This window comes from Mauremys reevesii, linkage group 9 (assembly GCF_016161935.1).
Source record: "Mauremys reevesii isolate NIE-2019 linkage group 9, ASM1616193v1, whole genome shotgun sequence".
Taxonomy (NCBI): domain Eukaryota; kingdom Metazoa; phylum Chordata; order Testudines; family Geoemydidae; genus Mauremys; species Mauremys reevesii.
Genome location: NC_052631.1, coordinates 31,793,141 through 31,814,967, shown reverse-complemented (window position 1 = coordinate 31,814,967; position 21,827 = coordinate 31,793,141). Strand labels below are relative to the sequence as shown.

Below are 21,827 nucleotides of genomic sequence, written 5' to 3'. Positions count from 1 at the left end.
TTCCTTTATGTTTAAACAGAGAGTAAAGCAAGCATAAATGCAAGAGGCAAAGATTTTTAACTTCATTTTTTCTTTGAAACTTCCATTATTTTTAAATCCACATTTTGATTTCTTTTGATAGCTATATCTGTTTTGTGTTCATGCAGGTTAGTGCTTCAGTACATTTAATAACTTTTTCATAAAGGTACCTTTTTTTTCTTCTGTGTCAGTTTAAAAATTGTTCTTTTGTTCTTGTATGTTTCATATCATTAAGACTTATCTGAAAATCAGGTAGGTCTGATAAAGCTGAAGACAAAAAGTATACATGTGATTTCTTGTTCATATTGAAATATATTTTATTTTTGTGTTTTACTTCAGTACAAGTTGTATTTTGTTTTCCCATTTCATAACCAATATTTTTGTTTTTCTTTTCATGCTGCAAATGCATCTTAGACAATTTATATAATGATGGGTAAGAAACAAGTGGGAGTTCTAAACTTGTTAATGTTCATAAAGTAAGATTTGTTCATACTTGATTTGAAGACAACTTATATCAACAGATCTATTCATGTTTATTGTATGGCTTAGTGTGTTTGAAGAGTTTCTTTCAGTCCAGATTATTTTATTGATCTGACTTCTGCATATGTTTTCCCAAGTCTGCATTTAAAAAAAACACAAAGTATTTGGTTTAAAAAAGAATCTTCTAAAGATGGCCATGTGATTCAGTGGCAAGTGCAAGGGATTGAACGTAGGAATATTCTGGCTTTGAGTCTAGGTTGAGTTAATTACTCTGAGTGAAATGCTTTTATCCCTTACTTCCTCCTATTCTGTCCACTCTCTCTCCCCCACTCTTTGACTGTGAAAAGCCCCAAATCCATTTTTCCCCCTGTATGGATGAAGTGGTGTTGACATGCATGAGAACTCTGCAGACCCCATCATGATGTACGTTTCTGGTGTCCCACTCTTCAGTCATCGGGTTGTTGGCAGGGAGTGAAGGTATTGCTAGTAGATGTATAAATCGTGCAGACTTACTCTCTATCTGTAGTAGCAAATGCAAAGTGACTGATGGTGCCCTACGTTCTTCCTCAAGTTTGAAGGTGTGCTGTAGAAGTTTGTTTTCCTCTCCAACCCCTGCTCAAAGTGTTTTTACTTGAGTTTTTAATAAAAGAATAGGCGTTTCACCTTGAGATTTCGCTTTACCTCTTTGTGCTTCTGTCAGCCCAGCAGCCAATTTGAAACTTGACTGTAGAGCCAGGATTGCACTAGAAAGCAGAGGTTGCATCTGGGTTGAGCTTTCCTTTGCCAAAGACAGATGTCTAAAACCAATGTGGTTACTATGTGTTAGATGTTTAACTTCATGCAAGATTATGGGTATATTCACGTAATGTACACTGACTTTTTGGTAACTGCTGTAAACTTCAAAATATTTGAGTGATAAAAGTAAGCTGTCTCTTGAATGTTGTGTGATTGAGCACAAATCCTATTATTCTGTTTACAGACAAAATTTTCTATCTAGCTTTGGATCTGCTCTTTATCAGTCATCTGCCTGCTTTTTCCTCACATACCCTTTAAGTACATGAGAAATGTGTGACCAGGGGCGGCTCTAGACCCCAGCGCGCCAAGCAGGCGCTTGGGGCAGCCGCTTCCCGGGGGGGCGGCATTTGACTCCGGTTGAGCTCCCGCCGGCATGCCTGCGGCAGGTCCACCGGAGCCCGGAACGAGCGGACCTGCCGCAGGCATGACTGCGGCGGGTCCCGTCTTCCCGCGTCTCTGGTTGAGCTCCCGCAGGCATGACTGCGGCAGGTCCGCTGGTCCCGAGCTCCGGTCGACCTGCCGCAGGCAAGCCGGCGGGAGCTCAACCGGAGCCGCGGGAAGAGGGGACCCGCCACGGGACCGGGGAAGGGCGGCGCAGCGCTCTGCGCTGCTTGGGGCAGCCAAATTTCTAGAGCCGCCCCTGTGTGTGACTAGTCTTAGATGGAGTTCCATGGGTGTAAATATGAGCAGGATTGAGACCACTGTCTTTGCCTCCTTGTAATACAGTGTGAATCCTTGTAAGTACAACCTATTCACATTCTTAAAGGACATCATATATGCAAAATCTGTAGTCAAATTGAATTTAAAAAATTAAGTTTCAAGTACTACATGTGTGGCAAAAATTGTCAGGAGGACAGATGTAGTACTTGAAACAACTTTTTTTTCATAATGGCTACAGATTTTAAATAGATGTCCTTTTAAGAATTTTACTATTAAAATTCTCTCCCCTCTGTTGCTTTGTGAAAGTCACGCAAACACTAGAAACCCCTCTATATGGGGGTGACAGTAAAATGCTTATTTATGAAGTGCTGTACAATGAATATAGTAAACTGAAAGATAAGAAAAAGTGTCTTTCAGTGTCATTTATAAGAAATAGTGTGACAGTTTTTCTGGTAGAATTGTGACTTTCAATTTGTTCCTTAATACACCCTGTTCTGATTGCTTTTGTCTCTTTATTTAGTTCTTTATCCTTTTGCCAGAGGCTTTGTTAGTCAGAATAGCTTTTTCAGCATTTTCGTTCCTTTACCTTGAGATATATTGTTTACATATATTATATTGTTGGCTTTTGTTTTTTTGCATCAACTATTTGCTTAAAACACACAGGTAAAAGAGGGATACACAGACACATAATAGCACCCAGGCATACACAGCATATGTACTCCCCTCAAAATTTCTCATTTTAATCCAAAGGTATTCAGTTATTACACTGCTTACAGAGAGATATGACTTTACTTTCCTAAGTTGCAAAAGAGAATAAAAAAGGTGATGAATTACAATAGAATTGAATGAGTAGGGTTACCTTCCCTTGCTGATGTCAACATAACTAGGATTTTATATTGAGGTATGAGGTGAGATGAGTAAAATTTTGCCCTGTAAAACCAGCTAATCATCATTGATCTTGCTCTTGTTCTTATCACCACACATCAGTTTGGATAACAAGATGAGCTGTGATTGTAGATGAATAAGTGGGAATCCAGATATCTAATTATAGGATTACAAATCATTCTTATCCCAAGTTCTTCATTTCTTCAGGACACAGTACATCCTTGTTTTCACTTCTGCAATAATATTCACTATATTTGGAGGCAGTCCTAGTCTAATATCCGGGGTATCTATTTTGTATTTTGCAAACTATGGCCTGATTATTAGGAGTGCTGACCACCCACAGAAGCTGTTGGTGCTAAGCATCTTTGAAAACCAGGCCATTAATGAACTGAGAGTCTAGAAATTCTGACAGATGCATTTTAGTAAGTGCTGGATTTATTCTATAGTAATCTCCTTGAGTTGCGCGCATATATATATATATAATTTAGGGCCAGATTTTACGAAAGTTAGTCATGCAGTTCCTCATCAGGCAATTGTATGTACAAATATACCTATGTGCACAGAGTTACCAGATCTGTGCATATAAATACAATGATTGTATGTGCAATTGTGCAACTACTCTTGAAAATCTGTACCTTAACTTCCTACTCTTACTGTAATTCTATTTAATCCATTTTTCTTTTTTAGAATATTCACATATTCCATACTTCATTTGTTCAATTGTATTTCTGTAATGATTCTTTTAAAAAAGTGTATTTTCCATTATGTGAGCACTTATTGTAGTTTACAAGTACAATGGGAAATATTGAATCTTTGCAGTACATAGCAGGGCTTGCTAGCTCAAGGGCCAAAATATCTGACAGATGTACCTCCAAAGCAAGTTGAGAGAGCAGGAAAAAATAAATAGTTACAGGCCAGAGAAGGATTGAGAACAGGATCCTGTCCAAAACATCACAAATGATTTTTTTTTTAAAGCCTACCATACTGAAATTGGATGTTTTCTTCTGCATGTGTTTTTCTCCTGCTTCCTCCTTGCTCTCTTCTTGCATTTTTCCCTTTTCTCTGGTTTCCATTTAACTGCTACCCCTACAGTTGATCCTTACTGCATGTGTTTGCTACACTGCTTTTATCATTAATTCATATAGAAAAGGGGCATCTATGTCAGAAAAGCCACTTGTGCATTCCCTACCCTGGGGGTCAAATTGAACAAGCAAAGGCCTGAATTTTCTCCAACTGCAGCAAAATCCATGAAGGGACTTTCTATTTGGGGATCTATGACGATATCCTTTTGTCAAGTATCAGAGGGGTAACCGTGTTAGTCTGGTTCTGTAAAAGCAGCAAAGAACCCTGTGGCACCTTATAGACTAACAGACATCCTTTTGGAGATTCCTCTTCATTACCACTCAAACCTGGAGGATTCCTGGAAATCCAGGGCCATCTGCAGAGGGGCCATCTATGCCTGCTGCTGCTCTGGCTCTCAATAGCCTCCCATACACAGGAGCACGGGGATAATGTTAAACAATTACTGTAGGCTGGAGCTGTACTAGCGCGCTGACGAGACTGAGGAGGACATAGACATGGACATAGACTTCTCCCAAAGTACAGGCCCCAGCAATGTGCACATCATGATGTTAATGGGGCAGGCTCATGCTGTGGAACACCAATTCTGGGCCCGGGAAACAAGCACAGACTGGTGGGACCACATAGTGTTGCAGGTCTGGGACAATTCCCAGTGGCTGCGAAACTTTTGCATGCGTAAGGGCACTTTCATGGAACTTTGTGACTTGCTTTCCCCTGCTCTGAAGCGCCAGAATACCAAGATGAGAGCAGCCCTCACAGTTGAGAAGCGAGTGGTGATAGCCCTGTGTAAGCTTGCAACGCCAGACAGCTACCGGTCAGTCGGGCATCAATTTGGAGTGGGCAAATCTACTGTGGGGGCAGCTGTGATCCAAGTAGCCCACGCAATAAAAGATCTGCTGATATCAAGGGTAGTGACTCTGGGAAATGTGAAGGTTATAGTGGATGGCTTTGCTGCAATAGGATTCCCTAACTGTTGTGGGGCGATAGACGGAACCCATATCCCTATCTTGGCACCAGAGCACCAAGCAAGCGAAAAGGGGTACTTTTCAATGCTCCTGTAAGCACTGGTGGATCACAAGGGATGTTTCACCAACATCAACGTGGGATGGCCGGGAAAGGTACATGACGCTCGTGTCTTCAGGAACTCTGGTCTGTTTCAAAAGCTGCAGAAAGGGACTTTCTTCCCAGACCAGAAAATAACCGTTGGGGATGTTGAAATGCGTATAGTTATCCTTGGGGACCCAGCCTACCCCTTAATGCCATGGCTCATGAAGCCATACACAGGCAGCCTGGACAGTAGTCAGGAGCTGTTCAACTATAGGCTGAGCAAGAGCAGAATGGTGTTAAAGTGTGCATTTGGACGTTTAAAAGCGTGCTGGCACAGTTTACTGACTCAAATAGACCTCAGCGAAACCAATATTCCCATTGTTATTACTGTTTGCTGTGGCTCCACAATATCTGAGAGTAAGGGGGAGATGTTTATGCCGGAGTCAAATCGCCTGGCCGCTGTTTACGTGCAGCCAGACACCAGGGCAGTTAGAAGAGCACAGCAGGACACGCTGTGCATCAGAGAAGCTTTGAAAACCAGTTTCATGACTGACCAGGCTACGGTGTGAAAGTTCTGTTTGTTTTTCCTTGATGAACACTCCCTCCCCCTCCCCCCCCCCGGTTCACTCAACTTCCCTGTAAGCTAAACACTCTCCCCTCCCCACTTCGATAACTGCTTGCACGGCCATCTCCATGCGATGAGCATCCTGTCTGCTCCTTTCTGATCTGTCAACGGAGGCTCAACAATTGATGCAGGACCTCTCCTTTGACAGCTAGGCCCTGTTTGCAGAGCAGATGGACAGTAAACTGCATGGCCTTAAGGAATCCTGCACTACCCTGAAAACTCTGGGGCTGTACGTTCCAGGTCCAGCCTATAAGTGGTTCAAACCGCAGCAATCTCAGGGCCAAGGGAGTCAACCATGCTAGGAGTCCCGTCCCCCTCCCAAGAAGAGTAGGGGCTACAAGTGCCACCCAAGCCACCCCCTCCTCTTTCTGTCCAGCATTTTGAGGTTGCGCCTACCAGACTTTATCTCAGATCCATCTGTCCTGCTGTTCTCCAACTGCCTTTCTTTTTTCCTCCCCACATGGACAGCTATAACTTCAGACAGCTGTGTCCTCAATACTGTGGCAGAGGGTTATACCCTACAGTTTACTTCTACCTCCCCCGACCCTGCTTCCCCATCCCTCTTCAGGGACCCTTCTCATGAGTCTTCTTGCGCAGGAGGTAAAGGGGTTGCCGTATTTGGGTGCTGTGGAAGAAGTGCCTCTTGCGTACAGGGGTTCTATTCCCAGTATTTCTTAATCCCAAAGGCCCAGGGTGGTCTGCGGCCCATCCTGGAAACTACATCCTGGAGCTGAGGGACCTAATCAAGTATATAAAAAAGCTAAAGTTCGGCATGTTCTACAGTCCAGAGATTACCTGTACATGGTCATTGCCATTCCCCCAATGGTACTCTCCTCACTGCAATGGTAGACCGAACAACATGCCCCTCCCCCATCACTCCATCAATTTGGTGTCGGATGCCTTGGACTTTGGCTGGGGCATGCACCTCAGCAACCTCCAGACCCAGGGTATGTGTAACGTCATCTCTTCCAGGGAGCACATAAGCATCAAAGAGCTCAAGGCAGTCTGCTTGGCATGCAGAGTCTTCATACCACACCTGTCGGGCAAGGTGGTAAGAGTCCTGACGGACAACACAGCCCTGATGTTCTACATCAGCAGGCAAGGGGGAGCACGTTGGTCGACTCTGCCAAGAGGCACGCCGTCTCTGGGACTTCTGCATCAGCCATGAAATCCATCTGGAAGCTTGTCACCTCCCTGGCATCAAGAACATGCTAGTGGATCACCTCAGCAGGGACTTCTCTCACCACGAGTGGTCGCTTCACTTGGATGTAGCCTGCATGATCTTCCAGAGGTCGGAAACTCCCCATGTGGACCTGTTCGCCAGTAGGCTAAACAGGAAATGCCACTGGTTTTGTTCATGGCAAGGCCTGGGCAAGGACTCCGTCTCTGCCTTCCTCCTGTTGTGGTCATGGAACCTGATGTAAGCATTCCCTCCGATTCCTCTTATCAGCAGGGTCCTGGCAAAGATAAAGAGAAACAAAGCACAGGTTATCTTGATCGCCCTGGCGTGACCTCGCCAGCACTGGTTCGGCACGCTAATGAACCTGTCAGTGGCCCATCCCTGGCCCCTGCCCAACCAACAGGACCTGCTGTCACAGGACCACGGTCAGCTCCTGCACCCCAACCTCATGTCCCTCCACCTCATGGCTGAACCCGGAGGAGCGGACCTGCTCGTGTGAGGTCCAACAGGTCCTCCTGGGAAGCAGGAAGCCCTCAACCAGACTGACTTACTGGGCCAAGTGAACGAGGTTTTCCTGCTGGGCGTCCAAGCATGGTATCTCCACCTTGTGCTCTTCCGTACAATCTGTCTTAAACTATCTGCTTCATTTGAGGAGCAAGGGCCTGGCACACTCTTCCATTAGAGTGCATCTTGTGGCCATCTCCGCTTTTCACCCACCGATCCAGGGACAGACGGTGTTTTCTCATGACATGATGGTCAGATTCTTGAGAGCCTTGGGAGATTCTTCCTGCAGGTACGGGCTCCTGTCCCACAGTGTGATCTTAACTTGGTCCTGTCTAGGCTCACCAGTCCATCCTTTGAGCCTCTGGGTTTCTGCTCCCTTTTCCACCTGTCATGGAAGGTTGTGTTTCTGGTGGCGGTGACATCAGCAAGACCATCTCTGAAAGTAAAGCCTTGACCTCAGGACCTCTGTACATGGTCTTCTACAAAGATACGGTTCAGTTGCGGCCCCACCTGGCCTTCCTGCCAAAGGTGGACTCCTCCTTCCATATGAACCAGGACATCATCCTCCCAGTATTCTGTCCCAAACCGCACAAGACCAGTGAGGAGAGACGTCTTCCCGCCCTGGACATCTGGAGTGCCTTGGCTTTTACTTAAACGTACCCAGCCTTTCCAAAAATCGACTTAACTCTTCATCGCTACAGTGGATAGGATGAAGGGTCACCTAATGCATAAGGACCTGTTATGACCTGGGGGCGTTCTGCTGCTGCCGCCGATTGTCAGAGCTCACTCGATGAGAGTGCATCTGTCTTCGGCGGCCTTCCTGGCACACACTTCTGTCCAGGATGTCTGTAGAACTGCAGCGTGGTCCTCTGTTCACATGTTTACTTCTCATTAGGCTATCACTCAGCAGGCCAGAGACAATGCTGGGTTCGGCAGAGCTGTGTTGCAATGTACACATCCATGAACTCCTACCCATCTCCAGGGGTACTTTGGAGTCCCCTAATATGGAATGGACATGAGCAAGCACCTGAAGAAAAGACAGTTATCTTTTCCATAACTGGTGTTCTGAGAGATGTGTTGCTCATGTCCATTCCACAACCCTCCCTCTTTCCTCACTTTCGGAATTTCCGGCAAGAAGGAACTGAGGGTGGGGGGTGCCGCCCGCTGCCACCCCTATTCCACGCCAGGCAGGCGCTGCTCCAGAGCTGGTCCCCTACAGATACTGCTAAGGGAAAAACTTCTGGCTCTGGTGCATGTGGCAAGCGCACACACCTAATATGGAATGGACATGAGCAACGCATCTCAAAAAACACCAGTTAGGAAAAAGTAATGGTCTTTTGCTTCCGATTCCTGGAAAGTAAGTGGCAAGCTTTGGAACTGAAGGACTAGGAAGTGGTTTGTGGGATAGATTGGCAGTCTCTCCAGACATGAGTTTGGCAACCTGGACTCAATCTGCATCCACGCTATGAAATGCCTGGACTTTGACCTGGCTCATAGTAAGACTCGGGCTGTGCACCCCTTCCCTGCTCCCAAACAGGGTGCAAGGACTTTCTGACCTGAGTCGACTAATTTTGTGTATGGATGGCAGGGGGGCTTTGGGTTCAAACTTGAGTCAGAGCCAAGGCTTAGTGTTCAGCATACATATACTCCTAGCCAGAGATGTCAACTATCCCTAATTTTCATTAATTGTCCTGAGTTTTAGGTCCAACATACAGCAAGTAGGGCCATGGTCACAGTGGGCATTGTTCTCTACTGCTTTGATGGCACATTCACAGACTGCGCAGTGAGAGTCTGTTAGGAAGCAAACTGTGGTGATTTTGAATGGATTGGGGCACTGCTGGGTTCAACGCCCAAGCCAAAGGCTGCATGTTGCACTCTAACTACCCCCATGTGCTCTAGGTACCTAGAGCACGCCAGCAATGGCCATGCAGGACAGTTAGCGTGCAGTCATCAACCTGTGGTTTGGGCAGTGAATCCAGCACCCCAAACTTCACTGACTATTGCTGTGGCTTGACTTTATCAGAGTCTTACTGCACAGTCTCCTGGATCAGGAGCAGGCAGTGATGGTGGCAGTGGAGGAGAGAGGGAACATGACTAAGGAGGAAGAGGAGGCAGAAGGAAGTCCAGGCCCTGAACTGGTATCCTTAATGATAATTAAGGACCCTACTTTCCTAGGGCTGCTTCCCTAGGGCTGATCTTCCCCCGTCTCTCTGTTTGGAAGTAAAGGTCAGGGGTGCAATGGAGGCAGGGGGCAGGCCCTCCCCTTGGCCATATACACACAGACTGGTAAGGGCAGGGGTGGAAGTCCACACAATGTCCCTAATTCCTTCCTAACTTTTTTCATCATCTCCTCCCAAAGTCTCAAAGCAAGGTTGGCATCTCTGCACACTAGTCCCTACTGCATTAGCCATGGGTAAGGCTGCGAGTCTTTCACAGAGATCACGGAAGTCATGGATTCCGTGATTTTTTTGGGGCCTCCATGACTTCCGCAGCGGCTGACCCCAGGACCCCCCGAGCAGCTGGAGCAGCTCTGGGACCAGCAACACCGGCCACTGCTCCGACAGCCCCAGGCAACTGGTCCCAGGCACTGCCCTGGAGCAGCAGTCTGGGAGGAGCAGTGGAACCCCAGGATGCCCTTGCCTGGAGAAGCAGTAGCAGTGGTGGGGCACCGGGCCCCCCTCCTGGCCCAGAGTGGCAGCGGTGGAGCCCCAGGCTGCCCCCCTCAACGGGCAAGATATAGTCACGAGTATTTTTAGTAAAAGTCACAGACAGGTCACTGGCCGTGATTTTTTTGGTTATTGCCTGTGACTTTTACTAAAAATACCCGTGACTAAATCATAGCTTTATCCATGGGACATTTCCTGAATTTTTGCAGCCCATGTGTGTTTAACTCTTCATAATCACTACACTAGAATTCCATTGTATGTAGGGAAATTTAGCTTTGGCAGATTTCATCCAAAAGCCAAAGCTGAGTGGATGAGGCTTGGGTCTGCCATTTTAGAGATGTGGATTCTGTTCCTAGCTCTGCCAGAAGTGACCTTGTGCAGTCTGTTACCTTATTGCAAAATGGGGGATATGAGGCCTTGGTTAATAAAAGCTTGTGAATACCCTGAAATAATAGCAGCAGAAGAGGAGGCTTAAATTCATGATATTCTGGGTTCCTGGCCAGTACACCTCGTAACCTATTTTGTGTGTATCTCTCCATCACCATGCTAACCTGTCCCAGGGACAGCTCACAGCATAGTTTGTAGGTGTCCCATTCACTTGCTCTAAGGGTCAAAAACAAAATGCAGGAGCTTTTTAGGTAATGGGGTTTGGTCTTGGTGTGAAATCTTAATAGAAGGCAGTTCAGCGATAAGGAGCAGCAAGAATTTTAGTTATAAATTGGGGACGCATCAGTTGGAAGTAACGGAGGAGGAGAAGGACCTCGAAGTATTGGTTGATCACAGGATGACTATGAGCCGCCAATGTGATCTAGCCATTAAAAAAGCAAATGCGGTTTTAGGATGCATCAGGTGAGGTATTTCCAGCAAAGATAAGGAGGTGTTAGTACCATTATATAAGGCACTGGTGAGACCTCATCTGCAATACTGTGTGCAGTTCTGGTCTCCCATGTTTAAGAAGGATGAATTCAAACTGGAACAGGTTCAGAGACGGGCTACTAGGATGATCCGAGGAATGGAAAACCTGTCTTATGAAAGGAGACTCAAAGAGCTTGGCTTGTTTAGCCTAACCAAAAGAAGATTGAGGGGGGATATGATTGCTCTTTATAAATATATCACAGGGATTAATATTAGGGAGGGAGAGGAATTATTTAAGCTTAGTACCAATGTGGACACAAGAACAAATAGATATAAACTGGACACTAGGAAGTTTAGACTTGAAATTAAACGAAGGTTTCTAACCATTAGAGGAGTGAAGTTCTGGAACAGCCTTCCAAGGGTAGTAGTGGGGGCAAAAGACATATCTGGCTTTAAGACTAAGCTTGATAAGTTTATGGAGGGGATGGTATGATGGGATAGCCTAATTTTGGCAATTGATCTTTGATTATCAGCACGTAAGTATGCCCAGTGGTCTGTGATGGGATGTTAGATGGGTTGGGATCTGAGTTACTACAGGGAATTCTTTCCTGGGTGCTGGCTGGTGAGTCTTGCCCACATGCTCAGGGTTTAACTGATCGCCATATTTGGGGTCAGGAAGGAATTTTCCTCCAGGGCAGATTGGCAGAGGCCCTGGAGGTTTTTCGCCTTCCTCTGCAGCATGGGGCACGGGTCACTTGCTGGAGGATTCTCTGCAGCTGGAGGTCTTCAAACCACAATTTGAGGACTTCAATAACTCAGACATAGGTTAGGGGTTTGTTATAGAAGTGGATGGGTGAGATTCTGTGGCCTGCATTGTGCAGGAGGTCAGACTAGATGATCATAATGGTCCCTTCTAACCTTAAAGACTATGAGCAGTATCCATATGCATTTCATGTTTGTCACTGTCTGCTCTCAAAAACGTGTTGTAAAAAAGTTGATATCTTAAACAATGGGTTTTGTTTTTGTTTTTCCGGGTAGCCTTTATCCCAGGAACCTCTTTGTCAAATTACCTTACTCTTCACCAGAAACTCAACCCTTAGCCATGAACTGGTGTGCCGATTTTTCCAACGGGTCCTAAATGTGGATTTTAGGGAGGTTTGAAAACTTGGCTTTAAACAAATCTAGCTGCAACCTTAAATATGGATTTGCTATTGCTTCTTCACAATAAACATTTTTTAACTTGCCTGTGGATATTTGGAAATTCAGCTGCTCTAACATTTTCCTTAAATACTTTTGTTATATTAAGGGGAGTATAAATTGAAGTTTTCATTGTAGAGATGTGTCCTTGGTTTTTTGAATGATGGTGGGCGGAAAATAAAACTTAGGGCTATTCTGGCTTAATTTCTACTTTGCTAAATAAATATTAGTATTTTATCTAGAATAAAAATGGAAGGTTGCAGCATGTATAAGCTAAAATATGTTTTGTGAAATACAGTTGGCTCTTTGAACCATAGGTGGTAGAAGGTTATTAATATATTAAATGTTTAACAAGTACAAGTCTGTGTATGAGTCTTTTAGTTTGGCAAAGGTTGTTCATTCTGTTGTGAAACTCTTCTGGTTCAGCAGTACTCAAATATTTTTGTAGGGTTCTTGCATTTCATCGTTAGAACATTGTAATTTTCTTTTACCTCTTAATTTTTGTTAAAACAGGAATTAACTTTCAATTTTATCTTCAACCATAGGAAGAAGGCAAGGTTCAGATAACTTATTTTCCTGATGGGGGAATGATTGATTTAATGTATTTTCCATATTATGGAAAAAAATTACACGTAAGTATGTTTTAATGATAGTCATGTGTTTTGTAAATTTTGGGAAGCATTTTTAGGATGGGTCTGTGATGGTTATTGCATTGTTCAGACTTGAAATTTCCAACAAAATACACACATGAAATATTACTTATGCATGTATTTCAGAGTACTTGAAAAGATCTGTGCTTCACCTGCCCATACACAGGAAAATAGATTGGGCTTTACTGTCTTCTTACTGAAGAAAGTAAGACTGAATTCACACTAACATGATTTCAGTAGTTTTGATGTAAAAAGTCAGTTTTCCTTCAAGTGATGTGTTCACTGACTTACATTTTATTAGATCTCCTCAAATGAAAATAGAGGTGGCTAGATCAGATAGGCCTGTCCACAGTACAGTTAAGAGTTAGAAACCAGTCATTGACATGATTATTATTAACCAAGTTTAACTATCTGACATGTACTAATCATACAACTAACAGTTTTTTGCCCTTATCAGAAGTCTAGACTTGTTACACTATTGTTTTTTGAATAATTGGTTCAGCACACTTCCCCTCCCTCCCCCACAGTGTTGTTGGTGTCACTCTTCATGTCCTTCATGCTTTATATCCTTTGAAGCACTGTGGGGTAGCTTTCTAGGCTTTCCCAGAATTTGCTAATATAAATACTATTAGCATGCTAAATGCATATAGACCAGGGGTCTCAAATACGCGGCCTGCCAAGCTCCCCGCGCCCCCACCCCACACAGAGTTATTTCCTGCAGGTGAAAGGTGCAAGCTCTGGGAAGGAGTTTGGGTGCAGGAGAGGGCTCCAGGCTAGGGCAGAGTGTTGGGGTGCAGGAGGGGGCACGGGGTGCTGGCCCTGGGAGGGGGCTCCGGGCAGGGGGTTGGGATGCAGCCCTCCTCCTGGTGGCACTTACCTTAGATGGCTCCCGGTCGGCGGTGGGTGCAGCAAGATTAAGGCAGGCTCCCTGCCTATCCTGGCCCCACACAGTTCCCAGAAGGGGCCAGCATGCCCCTGCAGCCCCTGGGCGGGGTGGGGTGGAGGGAGGGTACATGGCTCTGCACACTGCCCCTCTCTGCAAGCACCATTTCCACAGCTCCCCGTTCCTGGCCAATGGGAGCTTCAGGGGGTGGTGCATGCAGGCAGGAGCAGCGCGCAGAGGGAGACTCCTGCCCACGGGGCCCCACTGGCCGCTTCCGGGAGTGGCATGGGGCTGGGGCAGGCAGGGGGCCTGCCTTAGCAGCAGCCCCACTGCAGCAGCAGAGCTTGTGGTCGACTGAGAGATTCTTTAGGATTGACCGGTTGGTGATTGCTGCTCTATACCTAAGGTAAGGTATGATAGTGGAGGAATGTACTGGGGTAAGGCAGAGTTCAATACCATTCCTGGCCTGTTCAGCCTAGCTGAGTAAGGAACACTCTCCCAGTATTTTCTTGAGCACGTACTCCCTGTTGTAACAGGAGTCTTGGTTGCAGGGACATCTTGGTGCTGGGATTAAGTTAATCCAGAGAATCTTTAGTCTCTGTGAGGATGACCCAGCATCTTCTTCCCATTCTGACAAGGTTTATAATTTAGATTGAGGAAGAGTTGTCTTGTGTTTTAGAAGGGACTGGACAGGACTTGATCACAGATTTGGGTTCGCTTTCTGTATGACCTTGTGCCTCAGATTCCCATCTGTAAAACAGATATTATATTTATTTACTGCGCAAGAATGTTGCGAAGGTAAATTCATTTTTTGGTGTTGATACTATGATGATGAGGGCTATATAAGTACTTATGTATTCTGTTTGGGGGTCCAGAATGGCCACCTCTTTGCCACCTCCCTCCCCCAGTGCAATCTACACTGCCGAGTCTGTGTGGTGAGTCAGCCTTTGATGCCAACACTGAGCAAAAGGCCCTCTGAGATCATCCTGATTGCTTCTAGGGCATCACAGAGGACTGTCTCATCTAACCACCTTTTGGAAGTTTTGAATACTTTTGAGAAGAGAGGTTTGAAGAGGAGCCTGTCTGAGCCCTTGAAGGAATTACTTTCTGTTCTCCTTAGCACTTCCATAACCCCTACTTCCATTCTAGCATCTTCTGTTACAAGTATTTGGATCTTTTTACCCAACTTACTAGTTTGCCAGTTTTCTTCTCTCAATCACATTACCAAGAAAAAGCTAATCTACATAGCTAAGATATAAAGAAGACTGGTGGGGAGGGGAGGTGCTACTGAAAACAGATACTTTCTTAACAGGAAAAAAAATCTATTAAGGAGTCCACTAGTTTATAGTTAATGGGAAAAATCTAGGAGTCAGGCTTCATCCTTTAAGTGAATAACATTTTTATATCAAGAAGTGTTTTGATCTAGGGATTATTTCCCAAAGGTCTTAGGGTTCACTTCACTAGAGCCAGTACAATCTCCCACAGCTTGTCTTAGACTTCACTGCAGCGGATCTCTTCAGAGCTGCTACCCTGAAGTTTTGTACCTTTATACAGCACTATTCCCTAAATTTAGCTTCAAAATTTGGTGCTCAAATTGGTGAAGTTATCTTCAGATCTACCACTTCTTAAGTTTCAAGGAATGTGTATTTCTAAAATAGTGATACCCACCCACCCTCTTTAATGGTCTGATTTTAAGTGTCTCAAGTTGAGCACCTAAAAATTGAGGCACCCAGAATCACTAGCCACTTTGGGAAATAATGACCTAAATCAATAAATACATAAGAGTTCTCAGATTACAGCATACTTGTGAAATATAGGTTTAGTAGCTGTTAGTAAATTTATATTTTACTAGGTCTTGAAATGCCATCTGTAACAAATATAAAGGGTCCTTTTAAAAAGTGATGCCTTGCTTAAATTGGACTTTGAAACTAGAATTCAGTTGAACAAGCTTTTGATATAACTTTCCTTCCTATATTTTAACTTTTGACAACAGGAATTAGTTCAAGAACTATAATTGCTCCACTGAATAATAGAGATCATCATATAGTTAAGGTCAACATCCTCAGGAGAGGAATCCTACCAGAAACTATCACACTGATATTAAACTTTAGAAAAGATGGTTGCAAAAAATTCCAAAGAAGCTAATTCAGTCCCTCAAGTCAAAATTTAGGAAATTCGGAAATCCTTAGCCTCAGCGTGGATGCTACTTAAATATACCATAGAAAAGTCATGGAATGTGTGCATGTACGTAAACAAAGATGGAAACAGAAAGGCAAGTTAAAATGATTGAATAGCAAGGTCCTGTTTGAAGTGAAGAGGTATCTGTAAGAAAATGAAAGTTCAACACAAGTTAAGTGAACAGAAAAGAGCATAAATTATGGCAGATTTTTCCATATGCTTGTAAAAAGCAAAAGGTTAATATAGGCTTGAATTTAAAAAAAAAAATGGAGAATTAGACACCCAAATCCCATTAACTTTCAACGGAAGTTGCAATCAAACTTTCTTGAGCACCTTGAAAATCCTGTCTATAACTGTAAATTTTTGCTGAATTTTTCAGTTGAGACAAAAGCTGTGCAGAATTTTAGCCTGATTAACTCCTACAGAAATAATTTTAACTGAGTTCGGGTACATCTACATCCCAAATTAAGGTGTAATTGTAGCATGGATAGGCAGACCTGCACTAGCTTTAATTGAACTAACATGGCTGACAATAGCAGTGAAGACGCAGCAGCACGGACACAGCACTAGCTAGGAGCAAGAGTCTGTGGCAGGTTTGTACTGGTATGGCTAGCCTGTGCCGCAGCCCATGCTGCCACGTCTTCACTGCTGTTAGCCGCACTAGCTGGACTAAAGCTAGCATGTGTGCGCCTACCTGCCCTACAGTATCACCTTCATTTGCAGTGTAGGTGTACCCTTAGATGGGACTCTGTAAAACTGTGTTTTTTGTTTGCATTTTTCTAGTCCAGTAAATGAAGTGAATCTGCAATCTTAATTGTTTTTGTTCAGAAAAGTTTACTGTGGTATCTGAAATAATTGTCCCCCCTCTCTATTTACTAGGCTGACTATCTACAGCCGCTAGTGGCTGTTCAACTAGCAATTAACTCCAGCAGTACCAAAGAAGATGTAACGATTGAGTGTAAGATTATGGGATCTCCCAATTTAAGAAATGAAGATGACCGTGACAAGTTTCTTGGACGAATTTCCTTCAAAATTCAGATGTCTGAATAGCATGAGTCAATCTCCACAAAGCAAACATTGTGTTGTCTGTTTTTTTATTTTATATCAGCTGGACGTGTCATTCCAGGATATAAGACCACCTGGGATAATGTGGCACATGGCATTCAGGGTAGCATAATAGTGTGCTTCCAAATCACATTTAAAATCCCTCAAAATAACTGCCTGTCAAGCTTCTGTCTGCCCCACTGGACCAGTGTACAGACCATAGTTATGTGATATTAGGGACCTGTAAATAGTTGATTCCAAACATGTAATAATAGTGGTCTTTGTCTGTTCTAAAATGTGGTTTTATCCCCAAGTGACTGTCTCAAACATAATGTGCTGTGCTATGTAAATACTGTATTGATTTAACACTGGTTTGACTGTCATATCTCAGCACTGATACAGTTTTAGGGATCAAATGATAAGAATAAATGGTACCTGACCAACATAGTTATTTAAAAAAAAAAACAAAAAAAACTCTGCAAGAATTGCGTGTGTGGAGAAGCCTTAAGTCCTGTACTGGGTTGGGGGGACTAAATAAAATGGATTTTAAAAGTGTTGATATGGATTTTTGAAATTATTTAAGTGCTGAACTAGTCTGTTTTTGTGCTTGTCACTGTGCAGGTATCTGTAAACATGTAATATTTAGTATTTTAGTTGAGAAATTGAATCTCATTGTATTGTTAATTGCTTGCAGTATGTGGAACCCAAATAACACATACAGTGTAATTTAAAAACTTTAGTTGAGAAATATCATCTGAAACAGTGTCTTTGACATGTTAATGGTTTCGAGTCCTGGTAACAATTGTACTACGGAGTTTGCTTGAAAGAAATGGCCTCACTATTCTGTGAGTCGCCTTTTGTTTTTCAATAAAATCAAAATTCCTAAAATGAAAAACTTCTGTTTTAAAATTAAAAGCAAAATGAGAATTGTCTTAATTAAACATTTCTTTAATGTTTATATTTAGTTCCCTCATATCACTTTTGCCATATCTAGTTGTGGGTTTTTGTTTTTTTTTTTTTTTTTAAACTTTCACTCTACTTTTGTATTGAATTTTTGGTGTGCTGCTTCATCCACCACTTAAGAGAAATTTGCTTTGCCCATCTTGTTACCTGAAAAACCACTTCTCAGTTTGCAGCTAGTCCAGTTTTCTCTGAGATTGCGCTTTACATCAAATTGAATTGCAGCCATTTAGATCTCTCACTATTGCAGTTCCTGCAATATTGCTAAAAAAGGAGCAGTGCCACTCTTTCCTATTGGTTTTTTTTTGCATGTGTGTTCCTTAGTCTCATTCAGTTTTTCATGATGAAAAAAATTTGCTTTGAACTAGGAGAGATTTCCATTAACTGTTTGACTTAACCAGACTTTAATCGTTTCAGCTGAAATTTCCCATGCCTCGATGTCTGCTTCAGACTTAATTTTTTTTTATAAGTTTTAGAGTATGTCTACACTACCCACCAGATCGGCAGGCAGCGATCGATCCAGTGGGGGTTGATTTATCATGTCTAGATGCAATAAATCGATCCCCAACCGCTCTCCTGTCGACTCCTGTACTCCACCACCACGAGAGGCGCAGGTGGAGTCGAAGGGGGAGCGGCAGCAGTTGACTCACTGCGGTGAAGACGCCATGGTAAGTCAAGTCAAATACGTCGACTTGAGCTATGTCATTCACGTAGCTGAAGTTGAATAACTGAGATTGATTCCTCTTCTCGTCTCTCTCCCCCACCTCTCCCCACAGTGTAGACCAGGCCTTAGTAAAAAATAGGTCAGCAGCTTCTGAGACCAGGTTGAGAGGAAATAATTCTTATAACCACTTTACTAAGAAGTTCTAGCTTCTTGATGCTTCAGAGCAGGGTTCTCTGGTTTCCCACTGAAGCCAGAGGGATGCATTTTGCTGTCTCCATGAAAATCGACCCAATTTTGGCTGAGTTATAAGCCTCTGAAAATTGTAGTTGGCACTTGCTCATTGGAGGCTTTTTAGAATTTGGCAGCAAAATTATCTGAAGATTCCATCCACACTGAGATTATTCCAGCTCTGACCATGCAGGGACTGAGTAGGACTTTCCTCATAGTTAGTGGTAGCAACTGTGCTGCTAGATATTAGAAATGAGTGAAATCTCTCTTCTTTGTGCTCAGTGCGCCCCCTGTTAGTGCAGAGGCAGCATGGAGGAAATTTTGACCCAATTAGTAGTTTGTTTCAGATACTCTTGTTTCTTGATGTGACTCAAAGTAATTTAAATAATTGGAAAAATTAAATATTTGAAGTTTGCTACTGATTCTAAAATGAGATGTTCAGTTAGTCCATAAATCTGGGTCTGCAGAAGTTTGAGCGTTTTTGCAATTTTTTTAATTAGTTGACATTGTTAATCCACCTGTCTGAAAAATCAAACTGATTCTGACTTCAGTAAACCAGTGCACACAGTATTTTTATCCAGCATGTTTTATTTGTTTCTGTAAGGTTGTATGACTCTCACAAGCCCTCTATTGTTTGGAGTTAAATCACATTCTTTAGTAAATTATTTTAATAACCTTTCAGTCAATAGGAAGAACATGTTACTGGAAAAATTCTATCCTGTCCCCAGCAGATCATGTTAGCTATTTTCAGCAATGTTCTTTTAAACAAAAAAATCATTTCAGTTCACTAATGCCCTGACACTTGTTAAAATATGTCAATAGTAGTACTAAATCAGGTGCCAAATTACTGAAGCCCTTCAGTGAATTGACGTTTTCTATACCAACACATACTCATATTTAATCTACCCTATAAATTAGTATCTTTTTGACTGCAGCATTATCAGGAGGATTCTCTTTCTGTAAAGCTGCCCATTATAAAAATTCTAAATTTATTAACTTCATTTTAATATCCGTTTCAGCATCAGTCTGTCCTCAGATGACATTAGTGAACTTTGTTATAGTTTTCTTAACTTTGGTATAGTTTTTCTTTTTGTTTGCTGGCTATTTTTTTAGAAATTTTAGAAGGGGTATCTGTATTGAGATCCCCCTCCTGATACATTAGGGCTATTCCATTATTGCATATCCTGTCACCCAGCTTCAAGACCTGCCCATCATGTGACTCAGCTAAATCCATTAATAATGGGCACTCCAGATATGTCATCTACTTGGAACAGTAATACATTAATAGAGCATTTAAATGCCACTCATTTCCCAAGAATACCCTCAAGAATAGAGGTGAGGTTGAAGTTATGCTTTCTTAAGAGATCTATGCAACTCCCACCTCCCATCCCCAAGAAGTCTAGAAAAGATCAACCATATCCCAACTCAGCACTGGTTAGTTGCAGTTCTGCCTCCCCTCATGAACAGCCTCCTCCCACAGACTGTATTCAGCAACTGTCAACCTCTTTGGGGAAGGATGAAAGAGCACCACTCCTGTCAGGAGTTTGTTCTCTGACCTTGAGTAAATGGTCTAGAACTTCTCCCTGGGTTTCTTACACTAATACCTGAAGTTTGGAGCCTCTGCCTGGTGCCATGGCACCATAGAGTAATATGCCACTGATGGCTTCTATGTCCTATAAAGGCCACACTGCCCTCTGGCACCAACCTTGCACAGATACCCTGGGTGACTACCATCTTGCCTTCAGTACCAAGTAGTGCCTCCTCAGTGCTGACCCTTGCTCTGGTCCTGGATGTTTAGCATCAGAGATCCTGGCACTGAAGTCTTTCCTGGTACCAGCCAACCTATCTGTCAGTCTGTTATTGGAGTCTCCTCTCCTGGAGTATTTGTGATATATTATGTAAAAGCAACCATCTACCTCAGCGCCACTTCATCTGGTACTGTACAGGGCCCATAACCTGGACATGTCTGCTCCCTTTGTCAGGAGGAAAGTCACTCCTTGTCATCCTCACCAGAATGCACTAAGGTCTCCCCTCCCTCCTGATGCCAGTCTCCACAATGTGTGGCCTAATGAGAGTTCAACAAGGATTACAGAGAAGATAGCGGAACATAAAAGACCAGAAGATTTCAAGGAGTGTCCATTGTGGTACCTTCCTATGTGCCAACATCCCAGTTTGCCTACCAATGTTGGCTATGCTGGTCTACTTAGAGTATGAATCCCTACTCCAGAAGATCCACAGCCACTGTTGCTCATCCAAGATCTACTTCAGTGAGGAAGTAATTACAGCATCCTCCAACCACCCAACTTGATCAACCCCAATTCATGAAAGATGAGTACTTTAGGGAGGAAAATCAACACCCTTCAGATCAGGTACCTCTGGCCCTTCAAGGGTTTCTTCTTGATCTCCTGGTGAAGTGGTTCATACACTCTCTAGTCTCTCAAGATGAGTTCAAAATCTTCCAGGACTTCTTGTAAAGGACCCTAGAGACCTTCAGCATTCCTCCTGAGGTTATATAGGAGAAACAGCACATATTATTGGATGTTCTCTACACAGCAACACCAGGCAGAATAGCAAGGTGTTCTGGCATACTCCTGGCTCCATCCTACCCACTTTAGAGAGCAGTATATCAGATTTCTGGTAGGCAACTCTTACTATCAGTACAGGATACTGCCTTTCAGTCTCTCAATGGTCCCCTGGATTTTCACTAAGGTTCTAGCTATAGTAGCTGCCCATCTGTGAAGGATGGAAATGCAACCAGACCTCTTACAGGATGATTGATTGGTTTGGGGTTAATCACCCACAGCACATTACCAAGTCAATTCACACCATCTTTTGGCTTCCTTGGGTCTCAAGGTCAACAGGGACAATCTACTCTGACCCTGACTCAGTCCATAGTTTTATCGGCTTTCTGTTGGAAAGAGATTACCTGCCTCAACAATGCTTACAAACCATGGTGGACTTCCTCAATCAGCTCTGCAGGTGCACTAGAATGCTAGTGAAGACGTGTCTCAAGCTCATGGGCCCTTGGCAGTGTGCTCCTGCATCACACAGCTTGCTAGACTTCAACTCTGGCCACTGAAAGGCTGGTTGAACTGAGTTTATCTACCCAAGAGACACAGCATGGACCATCTGGTCATTGTCCCTATTGAAGTTCTCTCTTTAAGCGGGTGGGCAAATCAGTCCAAGTGTGAGTTCTGTTCTCTGTTTCTTGTCCCACCAATACATGGG

General features: G+C 43.5%; 1 protein-coding gene across 2 annotated transcripts in view; it reads left to right on the top strand.

Moving 5' to 3' along the window:
* ATP1B3 (ATPase Na+/K+ transporting subunit beta 3) overlaps window positions 1-17,304 on the top strand; it is a 55,448-nt gene extending 38,144 nt beyond the window's left edge. For both annotated transcript variants that reach the window (XM_039489969.1, XM_039489968.1), the window contains 2 exons: window positions 12,538-12,624; window positions 16,583-17,304. In XM_039489969.1, coding sequence (XP_039345903.1) covers window positions 12,538-12,624; window positions 16,583-16,753 — 258 coding nt within the window. In that variant the 3' untranslated portion in view covers window positions 16,754-17,304. The remainder of the gene's footprint in view (window positions 1-12,537; window positions 12,625-16,582) is intronic.
* The last annotated feature ends 4,523 nt before the right edge of the window (window positions 17,305-21,827 follow it).